A 25,124-nucleotide genomic window follows, 5' to 3' on the forward strand; every position below is an offset into this window, starting at 1 on the left:
ACAATACCATAATGTTCTAGTTTTTTAATCATTATTTCACGTGTGACTGAGTCGAAGGCTTTTGTTAAATCTAACAGTGTAGCACAAGTGAGTTTCTAATTTTCATATCCTTCATATATATTACTAAGGAGGCATTCAACTGCTTCGGTTGTCGATAGTTCTGATCGAAAGCCAAACTGGTTCTTACTCAATAATTTATTACTTTCAAAATAATTGTAAATTTGGATGCGTATGCAGTTTTCTATTACTTTTGATATAATGGGAACTATTGATATAGGTCTATAATTATTTGTCATTTTTCTGTCATTTTCAGACATTCAGGGAATACTCCTTCTTCTAGTATGCGATTCGTCAGATATGTTAGTGGCATTAAGATTGCAGTAGCTATGTGTTTCAATACTGTTGAAGTCTTACTAGCATTAAAAGTAGACATTGTTTCATAACCAACTGAATTTGCTAATACCTGAGGCTTGACTCTCACATTATGCCTCTTGTACACTAATGGGAAAAAAATTGCAAAACCAAGGAGGAGTTGTGCGACATAAATGAAAGTTGTTTGGTGGGTTTCTACATCACAAAGATGACGTGACAATTTTGTGCCAGTCACATAAGACTGGTGCTTGTAGTGTGACTATGAGGATGCAAATCAGGTTTGCTCTAAATGTGTGCTGTAACAGTCTTGAGTATAGTTGCCTTTGAAATTGGGCTGGTGTGTTGATGTTAGTCAAGAATGCCTTTAAGGCCAAAGATGCCATTGTGTACATGTCTGAGTTTGAATGAGGTCATGTAATAGGGCTATGAGAAGTGGGACATTCCTTCTGTGATATTGCAGAAAGACTTAGCAGGAATGTACCTACTGTACACGATTGCTGGCAGCCGTGGCCGTGAGAACGTGAAGTTGCAATAAGACTGGGCTCTGGATGGTCATGTGACACTACCGAGAGGGAAGACAGTTATGTTCGGCATATAGCTTATACTGCAGGTGCAGCAGCAATTTGAGCAGCAGTTGGCACCACACTGACATAGCTAACTGTTATAAATTAGTTACTATGAGGACAGGAAATATTGTCTCTAAAAAACAAAACCTCACATGGGTGGGGTGAAATAACGTCATCTGTAATAAAGTATGTGTAAGGTATTATTTCTCAACCACTGTCAACTATTATAAATCAATCTTTTAAACAGGGATGCTTTCCAGATGTATTGAAATATGCTGAGATCAAACCTCTATTCAAGAAAGGATCGACAGAAGATATGGGGAATTACCGCCCTATCTCTCTCTTGCCGGTCTTCTCTAAAGTGTTTGTAAAGATTGCAGCAAATCAAATTAATAACTTTCTTACCGTAAATGAGAATTATTAAAAACCAGTTCAGATTCCAACAGGGTAAAAGCACTGTGAATTCTATAAATGAATTTATCCAAAAAATATGCTCCACGTTAGATAAAGGTAGAAAGGTCACAGGAATATTCCGTGATCTAACTAAAGCTTTCGATTCAGTGAACCGTGCATTACTCCTCCACAAATTACAGATGTATGGAATCAGGAACACTGCTTTAAAATGATTTAGCTCTTACCTGTCAGGTAGGAAACAAAGAGTAATTTTTACTTCAAATGGAACCAATTATTCATCAGACTGGAAAACAGTTCCCCAAGGAGTCCCACAAGGTTCGATATTGGGTCCCTATCTGTTTCTATTTTACGTAAATGACCTATCACTTGCTATTGATGTTCATTCAGTCTTATTTGCTGATGATACATCAGTTCTAATTGAAAATGAGGTACCTGAAAATATTCCAGAAAAAGCCAAAAATACTTTAGAAAAATTTGAATCTTGGTTCTATCAAAATGGACTAAAACTAAATGTAACTAAAACTAAAATGATGCAATTTGAAGCTGAATCAGTAGAAAGGAGTGAAATAAAGATAACTTGCAATGGTCAAGACATCACAGAAGTAAACCACATGAAGTTCTTAGGCCTAAATCTTGACAAAAATTTAAATTAGAAGGCACACATAGATTACTTAGCAAATAAACTGAACAACTTAGCATTTGATATGTGTATTTTGTCAGGTGCCACAGACATGGATACCAGAAAGATAGTTTATCACTGCTACTTTGAGTCAGTTATTCGTTATGGCATAATCTTCTGGGGAAATTCAGCAATTGTCACTAGGCTCCTAGTATTACAAAAGAAAGTAATTAGAAACGTGTGTTGCAAAAAAACGGGAATCCTGTCGACCACTGTTAAAAAATTTAAAAATACTATCTATCCCCTTGCCTTTGGTGGGGAGGCTTGCGTGCCTCAGCGATACAGATGGCCGTACCGTAGGTCCAACCACAACGGAGGGGTATCTGTTGAGAGGCCAGACAAACGTGTGGTTCCTGAAGAGGGGCAGCAGCCTTTTCAGTAGTTGCAGGGGCAACAGTCTGGATGATTGACTGATCTGGCCTTGTAACATTAACCAAAACGGCCTTGCTGTGCTGGTACTGCGAACGGCTGAAAGCAAGGGGAAACTACAGCCATAATTTTTCTCGAGGACATGCAGCTTTACTGTATGATTAAATGATGATGGCGTCCTCTTGGGTAAAATATTCCGGAGGTAAAACAGTCCCCCATTCGGATCTCCGGGCAGGGACTACTCAAGAGGACGTCGTTATCAGGAGAAAAAACTGTCGTTCTATGGATCAGAGCGAGGAACGTCAGATTCCTTCATCGGGCAGGTAGGTTAGAAAATTTAAAAACGGATATCAATAGGTTAAAGTTAGATATAGTTGGAATTAGTGAAGTTCGGTGGCAGGAGGAACAAGACTTCTGGTCAGGTGACTACAGGGTTATAAATACAAAATCAAATAGGGGTAATGCAGGACTAGGTTTAATAATGAATGGGAAAGTAGGAATGCGAGTAAGCTACTACAAACAGCATAGTGAACACATTATAGTGGCCAAGATAGATACGAAGCCCATGCCTACCACAGTAGTACAAGTTTATATGCCAACTGGCTCTGCAGATGTTGAAGAAATTGATGAAATGTATGATGAGATAAAAGAAATTATTCAGGTAGTGAAGGGAGACGAAAATTTAATAGTCATGGGTGACTGGAATTCGTCAGTAGGAAAAGGGAGAGAAGGAAACGTAGTAGGTGAATATGGATTGGGGGGAAGAAATGAAAGAGGAAGCCGCCTTGTAGAATTTTGCACAGAGCATAACTTAATCATAGCTAACACTTGGTTCAAGAATCATAAAAGAAGGTTGTATACCTGGAAGAATCCTGGAGATACTAGTAGGTATCAGATAGATTATATAATGGTAAGACAGAGATTTAGGAACCAGGTTTTAAATTGTAAGACATTTCCAGGGGCAGATGTGGATTCTGACCACAATCTATTGGTTATGAACTGCAGATTGAAACTGAAGAAACTGCAAAAAGGTGGGAATTTAAGGAGATGGGACCTGGATAAACTGAAAGAACCAGAGGTTGTAGAGAGTTTCAGGGAGAGCATAAGGGAACAATTGACAGGAATGGGGGAAAGAAATACAGTAGAAGAAGAATGGGTAGCTCTGAGGGATGAAGTAGTGAAAGCAGCAGAGGATCAAGTAGGTAAAAAGACGAGGGCTAATAGAAATCCTTGGGTAACAGAAGAAATATTGAATTTAATTGATGAAAGGAGAAAATATAAAAATGCAGTAAATGAAGCAGGCAAAAGGGAATACAAACGTCTCAAAAATGAGATCGACAGGAAGTGCAAAATGGCTAAGCAGGGATGGCTAGAGGACAAATGTAAGGATGTAGAGGCTTGTCTCACTAGGGGTAAGATAGATACTGCCTACAGGAAAATTAAAGAAACCTTTGGAGAGAAGAGAACCACTTGTATGAATATCAGGAGCTCAGATGGCAACCCAGTTCAAAGCAAAGAAGGGAAGGCAGAAAGGTGGAAGGAGTATATAGAGGGTTTATACAAGGGCGATGTACTTGAGGACAGTATTATGGAAATGGAAGAGGATGTAGATGAAGATGAAATGGGAGATAAGATACTGCGTGAAGAGTTTGACAGAGCACTGAAAGACCTGAGTCGAAACAAGGCCCTGGGAGTAGACAACATTCCATTAGAACTACTGATGGCCTTGGGAGAGCCAGGCCTAACAAAACTCTACCATCTGGTGAGCAAGATGTATGAGACAGGCGAAATTCTCACAGACTTCAAGAAGAATATAATAATTCCAATACCAAAGAAAGCAGGTGTTGACAGATGTGAAAATTACCGAACTATCAGTTTAATAAGTCACAGCTGCAAAATACTAACGCGAATTCTTTACAGACGAATGGAAAAACTAGTAGAAGCAGACCTCGGGGAAGATCAGTTTGGATTCCGTAGAAATGTTGGAACACGTGAGGCAATACTAACCTTACGACTTATCTTAGAAGAAAGATTAAGAAAAGGCAAACCTACGTTTCTAGCATTTGTAGACTTAGAGAAAGCTTTTGACAACGTTAACTGGAATACTCTCTTTCAAATTCTGAAGGTGGCAGGGGTAAAATACAGGGAGCGAAAGGCTATTTACAATTTGTACAGAAACCAGATGGCAGTTATAAGAGTCGAGGGGCATGAAAGGGAAGCAGTGGTTGGGAAAGGAGTGAGACAGGGTTGTAGCCTCTCTCCGATGTTATTCAATCTGTATATTGAGCAAGCAGTAAAGGAAACAAAAGAAAAATTCGGAGTAGGTATTAAAATTCATGGAGAAGAAGTAAAAACTTTGAGGTTCGCCGATGACATTGTAATTCTGTCAGAGACAGCAAAGGATTTGGAAGAGCAGTTGAACGGAATGGACAGTGTCTTGAAAGGAGGATATAAGATGAACATCAACAAAAGCAAAACGAGGATAATGGAATGTAGTCAAATTAAATCGGGTGATGCTGAGGGGATTAGATTAGGAAATGAGGCACTTAAAGTAGTAAAGGAGTTTTGCTATTTAGGGAGCAAAATAACTGATGATGGTCAAAGTAGAGAGGATATAAAATGTAGACTGGCAATGGCAAGGAAAGCGTTTCTGAAGAAGAGAAATTTGTTAACATCGAGTATAGATTTAAGTGTCAGGAAGTCGTATCTGTAAGTATTTGTATGGAGTGTAGCCATGTATGGAAGTGAAACATGGACAATAAATAGTTTGAACAAGAAGAGAATAGAAGCTTTCGAAATGTGGTGCTACAGAAGAATGTTGAAGATTAGGTGGGTAGGTCACGTAACTAATGAGGAGGTATTGAATAGGATTGGGGAGAAGAGAAGTTTGTGGCACAACTTGACTAGAAGAAGGGATCGGTTGGTAGGACATGTTTTGAGGCATCAAGGGATCACAAATTTAGCATTGGAGGGCAGCGTGGAGGGTAAAAATCGTAGAGGGAGACCAAGAGATGAATACACTAAGCAGATTCAGAAGGATGTAGGTTGCAGTAGGTACTGGGAGATGAAGAAGCTTGCACAGGATAGAGTAGCATGGAGAGCTGCATCAAACCAGTCTCAGGACTGAAGACCACAACAACAACAACAACTATCTATCCCCTCACTTTACATATATGAGATGGTTGTGTTCCTATATAAAAATTAACATACACTAGACACTTTCCGTTTTGACCACAACTACAGCACTCACCACAGAGATAACTTCAAACTTCCAACACATCACTTAAAACTTTATGCCCAAACGCCAGAGTATATGGGGTTAAAAATTTTCAAGAAAATAAAAGGCATTAATATATTTAAAATGGAGATTGGTTCACTGAAAAGATTGCTCTTCACTCTTCTGGAGGAGAAATGTTGTTATTCTGTCGATGAATTCATTGAGGATAGCTTCACAGTCTGAACACAGGGATTGTATTACATGTATTATTTTATGTACACGTGTAGCTGTAACTTAGAAATGTAAAATATAATGTAAACTTTTGTATTTCTCTTAAAAAAAGTGAAAAAAGTGTCTTTTGCAAACCTTGACATGTCTCCTGTACATCAAATCAAATGATTTTAAAATTGTACGTAATGAGATAAATAAATCACATATCACAGCTCCGAGCCAGATGCCCTGCAGCGTGCGTTCCACTGACCCCAAACCACTGCCATTTGTGACTCCAGTGGTATCAATGGAGAACTTATTGGTGGGCTGGGTGGGGGTCTGTTGTTTTTTTCTGATGAAAGGCAGTTCTTTCTTGATGCCAGTGATGACCGTGTGTTGGTTAGCAGGAGGCCAGCTAAGGATCTGCAGCCAACCTGTCTCTGTGCTAGACGTGCTGGGCCTACACCTGGGATGCGACTTCACACGACAGTGGGAGCTTCCTCGTGGTTATCGCGTGCATCCAGACTGCAAATTTGTACATCAGTCGGACGATTCGACCTGTTGTGCTGTCGGTCGTGAACAGCATTTCAGGGGATGTTTTTCAACAAGATAATGCTAACCCACGTACCACTGTTCTAATATGCTCTACAGTGTTAACATTTCGTGTTGGCCTGCTCTATCACCAGATCTGCCTCAAGTCGAGGATACACGGTGCGCCGACACACGACAACTCCGACATTGTCCACGAACAGAATTAACTGTTTCTAGAATGAAATTTTCACTCTACAGCGGAGTGTGCGCTGATATGAAACTTCCTGACAGTTAAAACTGTGTGCCAGACTGCGACTCGAACTCGGGACCTTTGCCTTTCGTGGGCAAGTGCTCTACCAACTGAGCTACCCGAGCATGACTTACGCCCCGTCCTCACAGCTTTAATTCCGCCAGTACCTCATCTCCTACTTTCCAAACTTCACAGAAGCTCTCCTGCAAGGTTCGCATACCCTTTCTTCCAGGAGTGCTAGTCCTGGAAGGTTCGCAGGAGAGCTTCTGTGAAGTTTGGAAGGTAGGAGACGAGGTACTGGCGGAATTAAAGCCAATGGGGTGTGAGTCGCACTTGGGTAGCTCAGTTGGTAGAGCACTTGCCTACAAAAGGCAAAGGTCCCGAGTTTGAGTCTTGGTCCGGCACACAGTTTTAATCTGCCAGGAAGTTTCAGAATTAACTGTCCTTGTATTGACTGACGGAGTGGCATAAACGTGGAACTCCATCCCACAACCTCACATCTTGCACCTGTACAACACATTGCATGCAGGTTTCCGTGCTTGCATTCGAAATTCTAGTGGTTATACCGCTTATTAATGTACCGCCATTTAACATTTACAATGGCTTATCTCGTGCTTACTGTAACCTGTGATCTTACAGTGTTAGTCATTTACACATGTTACCTAGACAAATGAATTCCCAAAATTTCATTATTCTACATTAATTATATTTTGGTGTTGTGACTCCCCCCCCCCCCCCCCATCAGTGTATATTACTGAAATTCATCCCTGATGAGTCTACTTTTTATGAAAATGCATGTGATGGTAATAGTAATGATATCATATTTCAGTGGCAATTGATGTAAAGGTGGCAGTTAAACATAAAGTTTTAAATACAGGATAAGAATCATCAATTATACATAAAGTATAAAGTACTCCGTTTCTTTGGTCTTCCAAAACACATTTCTCACGAGCTCCATTTCTGTTGTTACACAGTTGTGTCCCACCGTTGCTGACAGTCTGTGCCGACAAACTGAAACGTCTGGAACTTTACGACTACAACTTAGCCCGGCGTGTAGCGAGTGAGGCGTTCACTGCTCTGGGAAGCCTGAAGAATCTGTGGGAACTTAAGATGTCACTCAATCGCAAGCTGCCACGTGGTACAGCTGCTCTGGCATTTACGTAAGTTTTGTGGTGGACACATGTTTCTTATGAATGTATACAGTGGCCTGTTCGGGATACAGTTTATTAAATGAGGAGAGGAGAGAAGAAAAGGGGAAAGGACTATATAGGTACTCTACAGGGATGGAATTGAGTGTGTGGCTGGAGTTCAGTGGACCTTTTACCAGCTGTTTAAATAAAGTAAGTTTAAATCAGTGTTCATAACAACTGAGATTTGTGCTTTTATGGATATGGTGAAGAGTACCATTTTAATGGAGAAAATAAAATATTCATCTTTTCAAATCCATTTGTGGCAGTCATTGCCTTCAGTGTGATACTCGAGCTTCTAAGGTTGTTTTTATAGCAAATGAGAAAACTAGCAGTTGATCATTTTAGGATTTATTCAGTTACACATGGGAAAACATTCACAACAGTATTTGTTACTTCCACCATTACAGATTACCTCCTTCCAAAGCTTTTGAGTATCGAAAACAGTTGCATAACAGAATGTGAATAACGAAACAGTATATGTTTTCACTCTGCCGTGTGTGAAGTTATACTTAGAGACTGCACGTCTTTAGCATCTTTGGTACACATGCCAGGAGATCACAGCTAAAGATATTCAGTGTTTCACTAGTTTACTGTATTTAATAAGAAATTCTGCATGTTTTCTCAGATTTTACAAGTGCATTCTTGTATTTAAAATGTTTATTAAAAGCAGTTTTTCACTGGTTTACTGTTTTATTTAATAAGAAGTGCTGTATGTTGTCTCGAGTCCTCGTTTCCTGAGACTAGTATGACCTGCCGCCCCCCCCCCCCCCAGTTCAGATCCTGGGTACGCCCTTGGTATGCTCCGTAACAATCAGTAATACCTCGTTTTCCATTTGTTTGCAAAGAGGGACTGGACAAAAATAATGCAATAAAACAATGAGTTTCAATTGAAAGAAAATCAGCCCTCGGTCACTATTTTTAACAAATTAACCTGGTTTCGACACTGCTAGGAGTGTCTTCCTCTGAATTTAAGTCAAAGAATGGTCTATATTCTATAACATGGTCACAGAATTATGACTAGAAGATTTACAATAGAGTATAAGTACGGAATCGTTGTGAAAGACTGCCAGTACTTATATGTCATTTATAAAATAAGAAATATGCCAAAATGGCATTAGTCCCAAAGATATTTAAGATAAAGAAAACTTTGATGGTGAGCCACTAAGGGCTGCTCGTTACTTGCGTGGTGCAGGTTGCAGTATCGATGTGGTTGTCCGGCATACAACGGCAGCCATTCCTCTGGCAGCTAACTGCGCCACGTCCTCTTCCTCTGGATACCCCCCATCAGAAGGTGGTACCCTAATGGACTCCAGAGATTGCTGCGGCCATTAGAGATCGTAGGCGTGGTCTCTGTTACCATAAGTGGCACCCTTCACTGCAGCACCTCATTGCCTTTAAATGCCTCCATGCCTGTGTCTGCTACCTTCTAAAATGCCAAAAGCAAGAATCCTTGGTATGGTACATTTTCACCATTGGATCAAATACCTCTCATCACAGGTACGACCAAGGTCAGACAACTCTATGGCTTCCAGTCCCCTGCATGAGTGCCAAGTATTACCTCAGATAGTGCCATTTACACTGATCCAGATGCCTATGCCGAACATTTTGCTAAGCATTGTGCTCACGCATCCGCGTCTCAGAACTACCATCCTTGCTTTCAGCTCATAAAACGGTGGGTGGTTAGCACACTGGAGTGGCATTCGGGAGAACGACGGTTCAATCCCGCGTCCGGCCATCCTGACTTAGGTTTTCCGTGATTTCCCTAAATTCCTCCAGGCAAATGCTGAGATGGTTCCTTTGAAAGGGCACGGCCGACTTCCTTCCCTAATCCGATGAGACCGATGACCTCGCTGTTTGGTCTCTTCCCCCAAACAGCGAAAAACATTGGGTGGAGGGAATGAGCTTACCTTTTACTACCTGCAACCTGGGGCCATATAATGTTCCATTTAATGAATGGAATCTTTCTACTGCCCCAGCCCATTGCCCTGATACGGTCCGAGGAGCGGACTGCATCCACAAACAAATGCCGAAACATCTCTCAGCGTATTGTCAAGCGTCACATCTTTGCCCTGTTTAATCAGATCTGGAATGAGGGTGAGTTCCTATCTCGGGGGTGAGGAAGTATGATAGTTCTGGTACTGAAACTGGGTAGGAACCCTCTAGAGATGGACAGTTATCGCTGAATCGGCAGTACGGCTGTTTTCTGTAAGTTGCTCGAGCACATGGTGAGCAAGTGGCTGTGTTGGCTTCTTGTCTTGGGACCTTTTGGCTGCATCTCAGGACGGTTTTTGCAAAGGCCACTCTATTGCTGATAATTTGGTTCACACGGAGTCCACCATCCAGACAGCCTTCGTACATCGTTAGCTTTTTCTATCTAAAGACAGCTTATGACACGACATGGTGCCACCACATCCTTACATGTGACATGAGTCTCTAGGGTCCACTCTCTATTTTTGCCAAGAGCATCCTGTTGCACCATACGTTACAGGTTCATGTGGACGCTTCACTCTCTACCCTCCTGTATCCAAGAGAATGAGGTTTTGTAGAGCTCTGCACTGAGCCTCCCATGCGTTCTGGTGGCCATCAATGTCCTAGCACCGGCTGTGGTGTCTTTGGTATCGCTCTCCTTATACGATCACAATTTTCACTTTCATTATTGCTCCTCTAGTATCGTTGTTGCTGAGTGTCGCCTCCAGGGTTCCATACGGAATGCTCAGTCCTGGTCTTTTACCAGTGGCTTTCAGTTTTCAGCCACTGAGACTCGTGTCGTGCACTTCTGTTGCCGTTATACTGCCCACCCACAAAAAGCTTTACCTGGATGATAAATTACTTCTCGTAGTACAGATGCGCTGCATTCTGAGACTAGTCTTAGATTCCCAGCTGTCGTGGCTTCCCCTTCTTTGTCAACTTCAGTGGAAGTGCTTACAATGTCTCAATGCCCTTCACAGCCTCAAAAACACTAGCTGGGGTGCAGACCGCTCTACCATTTTGTGACTCTACCGAGCCCTCACTCAATCTCCTCTCGACTATGGAGGTCTAGCATGTGCTTCAGCATCACACTCAGCACTGTGGATGCTGGACCCCATTCATCACTGTGAGGTCCAACTCGAGAGAGGATCCTTCCAAACTAGCCGTGTGAACAGCCCACAAATCGGGGTGGGTGTCCCTCCATTACCTGTCAGTCGCCAACATGTTCACAGCATTGCTGCATGCCTCCAGTGTCTCTGCTGTGAACTGCAACTTCCTCCACTGTTGCCTTTGGTCAGGGAGACCTCACATCAGTCCCACGGCTTGCCCTGACCTCGGATTTGCCTCTAAGTCTCCTTCGGTCCAAAAGATTCCATTGACAAGACGATTTTTCACCTCCCGTTCGTAGCTGTTGTCGGGAAGTATCCAGGTTCAGAAGTGGTATTCTCCACGGCTCGTTGAGAGACGAACGGGCTTCGCGTACACAGGTGCAGAGTGCAGTGAAGTCCACTCTCTGCCAAATGACTGCAGTGCCTTCACTAATGAATTGATGGCCATTAAATTAGCCCTTAGCCACGTTCGTTCTTGCAGTGGCAAGAGTATCCTCATCTGCAGTGACTCCCTGAGCAGTCTTGACGCTATAGACCAGTGCTACTCTCCTCACCCACTCGTTACGGCTATCCAGGATCTTGTCCCTGACTTCCATCAAGCTGGGCAGCCAGTCATTTTTGTTTGGATCCCGGTCAGGTTGGGATTTCGGGAAATGAACGAACTGACGGGTCGGCTGAGCTGGCCACCAGAATGCCGATTCTGGAAATGGAGATCCCAGAACTAGACCTCCAGTCGTTTATTTGCCACAGATTGCTCCAAGTCTGGAGCTCAGATTGTCCACCCCGATCTCCCCAAACAAACTGAGAACAGTTAGAGAGACCGTGACAATGTGGCAGTCTTCCCTGCACGCTTCTCACAGGAAATCCACTGTAGACTTCACATTGCCCACACTTGCCTGACCCCACCCTCATTCTCAGACGTGAGTGTCCCCCTCACTGCCGATTCACAGCTTGCCTGACGGGGCCCACTTACTTGTAGACTGCCCTAATTTGGCTGTGTGAGATGGCATCTTAATCTTTCTGACAAGATACCTCTAGTGGTAGCAAACGATGCAGACTTGGCTGACCTGGTGCTACAATTTGCCTGCAAAGGTGGTTTCTATACGTGCCTGCAAGGTAAGACATTTTGGCCTCATTGACCACTTGAGGGGTTGGTGTGACGTCCTTCTCTTGCCCCCTCCCCCCACCCCAAATCCTGCTCCCCCTCTCCCCCCCCCCCTCCCCACCCAAACCCCGCTTCCTCCTCCCAACCGGGGCTCCCTCGGTGGCCCTCGCTAGGTGGCCAAGCGTGACCTCTACGCTTTTCAGCTTCTTATTTTCTTCACTCTTCTTCTCTTCTTGGTTTTAATGCCCTGTCTTAACTGATCTTTTAACAACTTGTCTGTGCTGTCTTTTTTTCTGGGGCTTTTATTTTGGTTTTTATTGTGTTTGTTACATTTATGCTTTCAGGAATTTAGCTTTCACCTCGTTCCTTTGACTACTACCACTGGTTTGCCAGTTAACGGATGGAGGGCCTGATGACCTTGCACTTTAGTCCATTTCACTCCAAACAAACAAGCAAACCAACCAACCAACCTACTTTTGTGCTGGGAAACATAACACGAGAGAGCGAGAGAGAGGGAGAGGGGGGAGATTCCAGCAATAATAGTGTTTACACCTTTCATTGATGTCTTGTATTTGTATTTCCTAAAATACATCTTATCTAGGGCGTTTCAGAGTTCATATTATAGGTTTTGGGGGTTGTAGAAGTGACTTAGTAGATAAAGTTTGGATGATGATTCCATGCCCAGTAGTGTACCACTGAAATGTAAAGTAAGTTGAAGATTAGATCACTTTCAAATCTCCCACTTCACAGTACACACACAGTGGAGACAATGAACTCTGACCTGTGTGCTGTAGGAGCCCTTAGCATGGGCAGCATTTAGAGTGCCTGTCCTCAGGTTCACTGCTGCACTATAAAGGCATCTTCTTCAAAGTCAGGAATTCAGTGCATCTACATCTACATCTACATTTATACTCTGCAAGCCACCCAACGGTGTGTGGCGGAGGGCACTTTACGTGCCACTGTCATTACCTCCACTGTAATTACCTCCCTTTCCTGTTACAGTTGCGTACGGTTCACAGGAAGAACGACTGCCGTATGGTTCACGGGAAGAACGACTGCTCCGTGCCTACTCGATTCTCTCTAATTTTACATTTGTGATCTCCTCAGGAGGTATAAGTAAGGGGAAGCAATATATCTGATACCTCAGCCAGAAACGCACACTCTCGAAACCTGGACAGCAAGCTACACTGTAATGCAGAGTGCCTCTCTTGCAGAGTCTGCCACTTGAGTTTGTGCTAAACATCTCCGTAACGCTATCACGCTTACCTAATAAGCCTGTGACGAAATGCGCCTCTCTTCTTTGGATCTTCTCTATCTCCTCTGTCAACTCGACCTGGTACAGATCCCACACTGATGAGCAATACTCAAGTATAGATCAAACGAGTGTTTTGTAAGCCACCTCCTTTGTTGATGGACTACATTTTCTAAGGACTCTTCCAGTGAATCTCAACCTGGCACCTGCCTTACCAACAATTAATTTTATATGATCATTCCACTTCAAATCATTCTGTGGAGGACCACCACCCATCCTCCTAGTTTTGAACATACCAAATTCTCAGAGGCACCATTGTAGTCAGACAGAAATGGTATGTGATACTGTAATTACAACAACGGGGATTGACAACTGCACCCACTTCCCAGTTATGTACATCCGAGTAGTAAATTTCTGGACAGGGGTTCCTCATCACAACTTTATCTACTAAGTCCCTGCTACAAGCCTTTGACAGGATAGGAATTGCAAAACACTCCGTGTATAATGTGCGAGATGAGGAGCCTGGACTGAGGATCAAATAAGTCATCAAAGTTTGTACATATGTACAATACGCAAATTTTGCAACGTCTTTCAATCTTTTGCTGAAGAATAAAATGTATGCAGGAACATAGGTTGTAAACTATGTGCATGGAAGTTGACTGTGAGGTAAACACAAATCTCTTACCAGTACTCCACAGTTAGCGAGGCTTTGCTCGTGAAGTATATTGTCTTTGATAATGGCTGACATTTTACCATTACAAACGGCGTAGTTGTATCCTTATTGATTTTAAGAAATATTTACTATCACAATCTCAGTTGTATGAAATATATGATTGATGATTGGTTTTTGATGATTGGTTTTCTTTCTCATATCTGATGAAAACTAATCTGAGAATGAGTTTGGAGAACAGTAGGGTGTGTCAAACTGAGCAACATTTTCCTAAAAACATAGATCATTACTGCATCATTCTGTAGTTGCAGCTGATCGGTGATGAGTACAAGGAAATGTGTGCTTTTAAGTTAACTCACCCAAGCTGCCACAATTGTCATACTAAAAAGCAGAGTTGCTATTTAAATCAGCTGAAGATGATGATTTTGGCTGATCAGTCCAATCTAGGCAAACTTAAATTCGTGTCTATGCTAGTTACATTAGATTTGAATTTTCTATGATGTTTACTGGATAATGCTAGACTATTAAAGCAACTGTAAAAATACTGTAATTTCATTAATTTGTTTAAGATAATGAATTGTCTAGAGAAATACCTTTGCTCTAAGATAGTGGACATGTGATACTGTAAGGTGCAATGTTGTTAACAATGAGATATATAGGTCACACATTTTAATTGTTGCTGTTGTAGATAGTGAAAGAAATTTTGTTCTGGCAAGTACAGGGCTATTACAAATGACAGAAGCGATTTCATAAATTCACTGTAGCTCCATTCATTGACATATGGTCACGACACACTACAGATGCGTAGAAAAACTCATAAAGTTTTGTTCGGCTGAAGCCGCACTTCAGGTTTCTGCCGCCAGAGCGCTCGAGAGCGCAGTGAGACAAAATGGCGACAGGAGCCGAGAAAGCGTATGTCGTGCTTGAAATGCACTCACATCAGTCAGTCATAACAGTGCAACGACACTTCAGGGCGAAGTTCAACAAAGATCCACCAACTGCTAACTCCATTCGGCGATGGTATGCGCAGTTTAAAGCTTTGGATGCCTCTGTAAGGGGAAATCAACAGGTCGGCCTGCAGTGAGCGAAGAAACGGTTGAATGCGTGCGGGCAAGTTTCACGCATAGCCCGCGGAAGTCGACGAATAAAGCAAGCAGGGAGCTAAACGTACCACAGCTGACGGTTTGGAAAATCTTACGGAAAAGGCTAAAGCAGAAGCCTTACCGTTTCGAACTCATTGATGGGGACATGCTGTGCCGAGTGTGGGAGGAACTTGATTATCGGCTTGATGTCTGTCGAATCACTAAAGGGGCACATATCGAACATTTGTGAATGCCTAAAAAAACTTTTTGAGTTTTTGTATGTATGTGCAAAGCATTGTGAAAATATCTCAAATAATAAAGTTATTGTAGAGCTGTGAAATCACTTCAATCATTTGTAATAACCCTGTACAATAGCACACTTGATACACATGCTCTTCCTGGACAAACTTTCATGTTTTATCTTCTGATTTTTCCCCACACTGTATGACAATCATCTTGCTATCCGAATGGTCATAATTGGTGATCAGATAAGTATATCTAAAAACCACAAAAAATTAAATCTTTGGTCTCTCGGAAACTATTATATTTCCAAACACAGATGCCTTATTTTTAAGTGTTCTAATAATCAGTGTGGTCCAGATTGTGTAATTTGTTTTGAGCTGTGACTTAGATATTTGTTAAAAAGATAAGTAGTATTACCTAAATTCTTTCACTACAGTTATTTTTGACTGTCAGACAATTATTGTGCCAAATTTGTCAAAATAGGTGAGCTGCTTGTCTTGTCTCCTTATAAGCAGACTGTGTCAGAGTGTGCTGTCTAATTTTTCCCATTATAAAGACAAAATAATCAGCCACAACATAGACGACTACTACTGTGCACTCAATTGCGTTTTTAAGGACTGGAGGACTGCCGAAATTGAGGAATCTGTACATTTGGTACGCGTCCGGCCTGGATGACGACACAGTGGTCGCCATCATCCGCGGTTGCCCCGCTTTGCAGATACTCGCCATCAGAGATGCACATTTGGTGTCAGATGCTGCCTTCTGCGAGATCTCCCATCTGGAACATCTTGAAACGTAAGTGGTGGAGTGCAGACAGTGTAACTGGCTGAGTAACGAAACCATAACTCTGGAAGCAGTTGAGAATCGTGCAACGTAACTCGTAAATGTGGTGCTGAAATTGCCTTTCAAAATGATAAGGTGTGACATTAAATGAAAACACATTGCCGGCCATTAAAATGCCGTAGAGATAGACTGTACCAGACATTAGATTGGCACATTGTGTGCTAAATATTTTAATATGTTTGGATGTGCAGATGATCAGTGTTTCAGTGCAGCCGTACAGAATAGGTAGGGATAAGTCCATCTACGATCTGCACGTAAGGAGAGATTATGCTGTGGGTTTCTCATTGAGAAATTGCGTTAGTTGTTGTTTCTGAAACAATCACATGTCAGAATGACTGTAGTGTCTCATTTCGCAATATTATTACTCTCATCGGCTGGATCCCACAGCTGTTATGCAGAAATGGAAATGGTGCATCGGGGAAGCCCATACTAGACTCGATCTGTGGGCGACACTCCTCATTGACTAGCGCCAGAGAGGGCAGACACATCGTTCTCTCAGTTTTGTACGATCGCACAGATGAGTCATGTTCGTTAACTCGGGAAAGGCCATTGTGACGAGGCAAATGCACGACACACAAAATGTGACAACATCGCGAGCACAACGGTTTGTCAGCACTGTAACCACTGTTGTGGCTTCCCTCAACCTGTCCCAAAGAGACGATGTGACAGTGGTGCGCCTGATGACGACGTTGCGGACGGGGGAGAGCAGACGCCGCCAGGTGGTATTTGTCATTGTTACACGGGTGCAGCACCTGTGGTGATGGTATAAGGTGACTGTTGGATACACAGCGAGATTACCTCTAGTTAGTGTTGCTGGTAATTTGTTAAATTTCTAACCTGTTACAGGCAGTGGCCATGACAGGTTTCCGTGACACTTTCTGACGAGGTACCACTCGAACTGAACCATCTCGATACAGAGGGTGGACAGCCCTCGACCGTTTCAAAAGCCTGATCGGGTTGCTGAGAGACTGGTGTGCCATTGCTAGTGCTGATGAGCTCCGACACGGAGTTGGAGCTGGAATGACGTACCTGCGTGTCTCATCGTAGCTCGATCCAGCTTGATGCATAGTCAGGTCACAGCCACATATGCTGACAGAGGTGAAGGCTCTCTACTAAATGCATTCCCTCGAATCACCTAAAGTATAAGTGTATAATCTTCCTTCTGTACTGTAATGTACTGTCTGACCACGATATTATTGCACTTTGCCTCATGGGGCCATTGTTGGAAATGTTTGGTAACATTACACTAAATGAGTACCGTGGTGACTGAAAATGCTTCGCACTGTGAATACCTTTGGGCCACTCGTGTATATACTATCAAGTGGTTCGGTGTGTCCTCATGAAATATGAGGATAAAAAGTCATACATAATCTGGCAGGGAGCTATCAAGTGAATTAAAATAGTCACATAAGTACATAAGGTTAAAGTATGTTATTAGTTTGTTTTCTGATTTTATTTTATTTCCACATTTTTGGCACTCAAGCATTAACCGCCTTGCAGAACAGTGAAGTTATTTATGTCGATTTGCTAAAGAAATTCAGCTGTTATTAATGTTTTCCAATGAGGCAGTCAATTTGTTTGAAACTAAGTGTTCCATTCCACACTAATGGTTAGTCTCAACTGTTTGCTGAATTCAAAGTGCAGGTTTTCATCTTCTGGCACATACAGCACTATGACATAATAAAGAACTGAACATAATAGAGTAATGGTACTCCAAGAAAATTTACATCCTGAAAACAATATTGAAAAGTTTAAGATCTGTTCATTGTGAATCAGGACATACGATGTGCACTTCAAGCCAAATTATTCATTTTAGTGTGGTTTACACAATTCCGATGCTCTTGGAGTATTCTCTGATGTCCTGTTTCTTTTATGACATAATGTAAGATCTCTTAAAGCTTTATACATATGAACCTATTGAGTACCGGCATTGTCATAGCTGCGCATGTGCAGTAATGCCTGTACTCTGGCACTCTCTGGAAACTGCTGAAACAAACCTGTTACTAATGGATTGTGGAAAAATATTGTGAATGGTGGTTTGAAAAATGATACTGTCAAAGTAAATTTCTGTTTACTCTAGATGAATTATGTTAAGTGTGAGAAAGTGTGATGAATTTCTTAAATCACAGACTGTTTGACTCACATTCAAAACTTTACACTTTGAGGACAAGCCACTTGGAAGAATTTCAAACCCAGAAGACCAGACATTTATGTCATTATTTAAAATTTTACTGGCGCATTTGCTTGATTATCTTTAAGTGTAACACACAGAAAAAAGACCAGTATTATAAATGAAACCTTACCTTTTCTTGTAACTACAGTATGTGTATTAATTTAAACCACTAATGTTCCCTGTTTGTGTGTTCATGCTACTTAACAGTAAAGTTGCTATTGGATCACTATGTTATGTGTCCTGTGTTCTGAATATCTGCTGTCATCGGCTGGCGAGATCACGTGACACGACTTACGATTGTCTTACAAAAATGGAGCACAAACTTTTGTAATACACTGAAGAGCCAAAAAAACTGGTACACCTGCCTAATATCGTGTAGGGCTTCTGTGAGCGCACGGAAGTGCCATAGCATGATGTGGCATGGACTTGAGTAATATCTGAAGTAGTGCTGGAGGAACTGACACCATGAATCCTACAGGGCTATCCATAAATCCGTAAGAGTACGAGGGGTGGAGAATTCTTCTGAATAGCATATTGCAAGGCCTCCCAAATATGCTCAGTAATGTTCATGTCCGGGGAGTTTGGTGGCCAGCAGAAGTATTTACTCAGAAGAGTATTCCTGGAGCCACTGTATAGCAATTCTGGACGTGTGGGGTCGCGTTGTCCTGCTGGAATTGACCAAGTCCGTCGGAATGCACACTGGACATGAATGGATGCAGGTGACCAGACAGGATGCTTGTGTATGTGTCACCTGTCAATCGTATCTGGACGTATCAGGAGCCCCATATCACTCCAACTGCACACGCCTCACACCATTACAGAGCCTCTCTGCTGACATGCAGGGTCGGTGGATTCACGAGGTTGCCCCCATACCTGTACATGTCCATCTGCTTGATACAATTTGAAATGAGACTTGTCTGACCAGGCAACATGTTTCCAGTCATCAACAGTCCAATGTCGGTGTTGACAGGCCTAGGCGAGGTGTAAAGCTTTGTGTTATGCAGTCATCAACGGTACACGAGTGGGCCTTCTGCTCTGAAAGCCCATATCGATGATGTTTTGTTGAATGGTTCGTTTGCTGACACTCTTTGATGGCCCAGCACTGAAATCTGCAGCAATTTGTGGAAGGGTTGCACTTCTGAATGATTCTCTTCAGTTGTCATTGGTCCCATGCTTGCAGGATCTGTTTCTGGCTCTAGCAATGTCAGAGATTTGATGTTTTACTGGATTCCTGATATTCGAAGGATTGATAAGTTTTACAGTTCTGAGGGAAAGTATACCGGCACTTAACATGGAAAAGGTGTATTTTCATGGGGGAAAAGTGAATTTTTAATCAAGAAATCAGGAGGAAAATCTAGTTGGTTTTTAAATGAGAGTCAAACGCTCTGTGATTTAAGACATTAATCATACATTCTCATACATCGTTCATCTGGCGTAAAAGGAAATTTACTTTGAAAGTAAAGCCTAGTTTACATGACGACACTAGGTTGTAGGCAACTGCACTCCAGCCACTGGGCATGCACGCCGCGCGTTTGCCTAACTCTGTGAAACTAAACACTTTCGGCATGTTTCAACTTTGGTAACACTAGTTTTATGAGTTTTGAGATTACGTGTGTCCATAGGGTATGGACAAACTGAAACATGAAGTGGAGAACGGAGAATAACCTTCCCTTTCTGGATGTCTGTGCTTTGCATAGGTGTTTGTATGATTTCAGTGATGCTGATTACAAAGTTAAGTAACATATTGCTGCTCCTGGAACCATCATTGTGTGATCAGAACATGGTTTGACAATGTCTGAGCTGCAATTGAAAAATTATTGAATACAACTGAATTAAGAAGAATACAAGCAAGTACAATTCTGTCTGTGAAAATGCTCCCGTCTTCAAGACTAAATAAAATCTCATCGTTTGAGTTGGCCGACTCTTTCTTAAGGAAGGCTACACAAATCAAGAAGCTGAATTCTTTATTCAATATTCATCTATTTAAAACATCGCAGAAGTGCTCCCCATTCACATATGTTTGAATTTTAAAATATTGCCACTACAGATCTGTCTTCAAGACACTAGTTTCCAAACCATTCTCGTCTTAATGCAGCCTGCTTTGAATATTTATTGCTGTTAATGTTAATAATTATTACTGTTATGTTAATAATTATTAGTGTTAATGAAAAAGCATCACCTCCAACTAAAACTGCATCTTCTAGCATGCCGAGTATTCTCGATTGTAATGCATGCAATGTGATATGCAATTTCAGTTCTGGCAACAGTGCTTCGTGCATCACAGTACCTTTATTCCTTATCACATAATTAACTCTATTTGGAAGAAACGTGAGGAGTTCTGGTGACATTCTAAGATAATTAAAAGAACTTCTTGGGTCTTCCATTATGAATTATATCAGCAAGGTTTCTGAGCAACCAAGTTGACATCTTTTATTCATCCAGTCACGAAACACAGTTCTTATTTTTTCTTATGCAGCGATTCCACGTAACACGGTTTAACTCTATCAAAACTCATGCGACATGCAGCTGTAAAATCATTCATCTCAGACATCACTCAGGAACCCACAAATGACGAAACTGAAGTGTATATTGGTGTCACTGTGTCTACAGTCACATATGAAACCATTTGCATGCAATTTGTTCCACGCAACGAGTGGAGTGATGCCGCCGCTAAACCCGCTGGGCAGAACAGATGATTAGGATTGTGGATAGGTCCAAATAAAGTTGGGGTCAGTTTCACCTTAAAATTGTAATTTATTATAATTTAATAACAAATTTACAACCAAAGCGGCACATAGCTCAACTTTTACAACTATGAGTTCCAAAATCCAGTTCTTTCTCGGCTGAAAGTTTCCAAACAAGAAATCTTAAAAATAACAAGATAAAATGCAGTTAAAATTGCTTATAAAAAAATTAAAATATGTATTTAGCACAGCTGGGCTGAAAGTCTCAAGGCAAAGGTGGATAGGCAAACGTAAACAAGATGCAATACAAACAGCTGAAGACCCACAATAAAATGTTCAAGATTTTAAAATAAATTACCATAACCTTTCATAGGCAGAAGGCTGCAATGTTTAAGCTTGAAAGGTAAGGTTTTTTAAGAATAAGGTTCCAAGGCTGAAGGCCCACAATTAATTTTCCAAAATTTTTAAAAAATATAACCTTAAGCCTTAAGTTTGAAGTAGCAAACCGGACTAAAAGAAAAGACACGCAACGTCAATAACCTTTCAGCAAATATCCACTTGCCGGAATTCAAACTTACTTACATAAAACACAGTAAAACCAAGAATTTTTCTTTTATCATTGGCTATGATAGATTATAAATAGACAATTAAACACCACTGAGAAAGGTAGTGAAGACAACAGCACACAGAAGCCTCCAGTGGGTCGGTCTGCCCTCGTTCACTTAGGTGAGACAGGTGGTGAGCCCAACTACACTTGATCCATCGGAACCCAACCCAGGGACAGCTACGGACCGATCGACAAACGACTTGCTTGCCACCAATCGGTACATGAGATTTTAAACACAACATGTTACAGGCATGATTATCCACAATCAAATATGTATATGTGTTAAGCTGTCAAAACTACGTACCGTGTTGGACAGTGACAACAGGTGAGGAAAGGACACTGCTGAAATTATGGTAGTGGCCAGGGCAAGTAACCGTAACACTAACAGCCACAAGGCAGAAAATTCCGCTGGTGCACTTGAATTGAAGTCAACCAATATAGTTAATTCCACCGCATGGCGGCTAAATTTCAACAGTACAAACACTCGGTGTTGCTCACAGGAAAACCTCCCCGACAGCGAACCACCGAAACGAACCACATAACACGAATGGACGTGGCTTGGGTACTTCAAACCACTACTCAACTTGACGTCCTGGGTCGGTGAACCAAGAAGGTCATAGCGATCAGACAGCTCCACATATGCTCCGACACTGCCCAGGGATTGCCAGCGGATCCAGCCGACTGCACTGTGCGGAGATAACTTCTCTGCTCCGCAGCAACCCACCGACTGATCACAGACCCCCTAGCCGGAAACTATATCCACGAAACCAAAGATGGTACACAGTGCAAATATTGATGCACTTCCATGCTGCCATATGTAGAAGGAAGAACCTCCATGGTGTAACTGCAGCAAGGGCGGGAAATCAAACACAGATAGACATCCAAGTTCACAAAAACGTATAGTTGGGATTGAGCACGGCTCATAGAGCAACCCAGAGTCATTGTGTAATCTATGCTTAACGCTTTTCAAACTGCCATTTGCAATATTTTCCTGTGACCTGTTAGAAATACATTTGTTTCAGCAGTTGCCAGAGAGCGCCAGATAACAGGCATCACCGTGCTCGCGCAGCTACGATGATGTAGGAAACCTGTATGTTCATACATGTAAAACATTAAAAGAGCTTACATTATGCCACAAAAGAAACAAGACATCAGGGCATAATCAAAGAGCAGCGGAATTTCATGAACCATACTAAAATGCATAATTCGGCTTATAGCGCACATTCGCATGTCCAGATTCGAAGTAACATCGACTTGATATTAAGCTTTTCACTGTGGTTTTTGGGATGTAAATATTGTTGGATTACCAGTACCGTATTATCTCATGTTTGGTTCTTTATTATGGCATAATGCCATACGTGCTAGAAGATGAGAATGTGCACTTGAAATGCAGTGCAAAGTTGAAACTAGCTGATAGTGTGGAATTAAACACTTTGTTTCAAATAAATTGACTGCCTCGGCAGAAAAGATTAATAAAAGCAAAAATTTCTTTCGCAAACTGACAAAAATAAATTTGTTGTTCTGCGAGGTGATTAATGCTTGACTGTCAGAAAGGTGGAAATATAATAAGATCTGAAACTAATAATATTTTAGCCCTCCATAATTATGTGAATGTATTTTAATTCACTTGATAGCTCCCGGCCACAGAAAATCGTTGTGTTTTCATTTGACATGAGACCAGTAAATGAAGAGGAAACAGCAAAATCACTAAATGTGAACACGGGTGACATGGACAGTACCTACCTCCCCACAACAACTCAGACTGCTCTGCGCATCTTTCTGAGGTTATCAGGTACTGTGCCGCCTCAGTTATGTAGAAAACCACATACACGCAAACTATCGTTCACATTGTTTGTGTAGCAGCACAAAATATATATAGGTAAATACTGCAAGAGACAACAAGAGTAAATTCTGGAAACACATTTTGTCAGCATGAAAAAAATATGTAACTGGCTCTGTGTTGAAACTAAAAACATTGGAGCAATGTAAAGTGAATGACGGTGTCAACTAGCACTCCAAGTGGCCAAATGCTGAAACATGCTAAATATGACTTGACAGAGGTGTCACAATGATTACAACAATCATGATACTGCCATTGCACATTAGGGACAGTTTGGAAATAGTTGTAATAGATCACGATATCTTTATTTGAATGAACCTAGTAACTCCCATCAGCCACCATGTCAAGTAGAGGTTGACAGCGGCGGAAGATATGGCAAGAATTGTTCCGATTTTTACATGTTTACCTTCAAATCCACTGAGTAGAGTGATATGGTGTCAAGAAACTTAACCACATAATAGATGTAAACACTACTGTATGGCCAACATCATGGCAATGTAATTTTTCCTCCATGAACATTTTTTGTACTGCATAAATCGTGGGAAAATTATAAATATGTTGACGCAAAATCTGGTGCAGATTAACATTGTGGACATAGGAAATTTTAACGGGATCAATAAAAAATGTTGTAATCAATAGGAAAAAATTAATTCTGGGGTTGCAAAAGCAGTGTTATAGTGTGGAATAAAAATTTTTAATGAATGAAAAGCACCAGATTGCTTTTGTTCCACTGTGGAACAAAAGCAAACTGGTGCTTTTCATGTTTTTCTACCAAGAACCCACGGAAGATTCTGTTAACATGATAAAAATTTTTAAGTTATCATATTCTTTTTTCCACATAGTTCGAATCTTACCTTCTTCCAGCATTGATCTTCTTGCAATTGTAAAGGTTTTTAACTGCAACTACCACTACTAGTCACAAAATTTGTTAACTATGTATTATTTATTTATTTATTGTGCGACATGTTTCGAGGAAATACCTCATCGTCTGGCATACATGGCATTACAAAAACAATTTCACAATAAGATCATATTTCCAATGTCATATATGCCTGATGATATTTCCCTTCAAACGTGTTTCACAATAAATAAATAATACATTAGTTAGCAAATTTTGTGACTGGCAGCAGTAGTTAAAATTGTTTACATATATCTTGAGACATCATGGTCGAAAAATAGTCAAAATGGCTTCAAATTCTTTCTTCCAATTGCTCCAGCCTATTGGATATTTTTACATGATAGGGATGGAGTGTTTTGTGTTGCAAAAGTAAGACACAGATTTCTGTTCGGTGAATTCTAAAAATTCATTTAACTGTTGGGGTAGCCTTGACAGTTAAATGAATTTAACTGTTGAGGTAACCTTGACAACCCCCCCATGAACCATGGACCTTGCCGTTGGTGGGGCGGCTTGCGTGCCTCAACGATACACATAGCCGTACCATAGGTGCAACCACAACGGAGGGGTATCTGTTGAGAGGCCAGACAAACGTGTGGTTCCTGAAGAGGGGCAGCAGCCTTTCGAATAGTTGCAGGGGCAACAGTCTGATTGATTGACTGATCTGGCCTTGTAACATTAACCAAAACGGCCTTGCTGTTGTGGTACTGCGAACGGCTGAAAGCAAGGGGAAACTACAGCTGTAATTTTTCCCGAGGGCATGCAGCTTTACTGTATGGTTAAATGATGATGGCGTCCTCTTGGGTAAAATATTCCGGAGGTAAAATAGTCCCCCATTCGGATCTCCAGGTGGGG

General features: G+C 41.5%; 1 protein-coding gene across 3 annotated transcripts in view; it reads left to right on the top strand.

Annotated features, from left to right (window-relative positions):
- Positions 1–25,124, top strand: part of LOC126215256 (uncharacterized) — a 135,120-nt gene that overhangs the window by 83,123 nt on the left and 26,873 nt on the right. For all 3 annotated transcript variants that reach the window (XM_049941932.1, XM_049941934.1, XM_049941933.1), the window contains exons 5-6: positions 7,583–7,768; positions 15,843–16,022. In XM_049941932.1, the coding sequence (XP_049797889.1) occupies positions 7,583–7,768; positions 15,843–16,022 (366 nt within the window). The remainder of the gene's footprint in view (positions 1–7,582; positions 7,769–15,842; positions 16,023–25,124) is intronic.

This window comes from Schistocerca nitens, chromosome 12 (genome assembly GCF_023898315.1).
Source record: "Schistocerca nitens isolate TAMUIC-IGC-003100 chromosome 12, iqSchNite1.1, whole genome shotgun sequence".
NCBI classification, from domain to species: Eukaryota; Metazoa; Arthropoda; class Insecta; order Orthoptera; family Acrididae; genus Schistocerca; species Schistocerca nitens.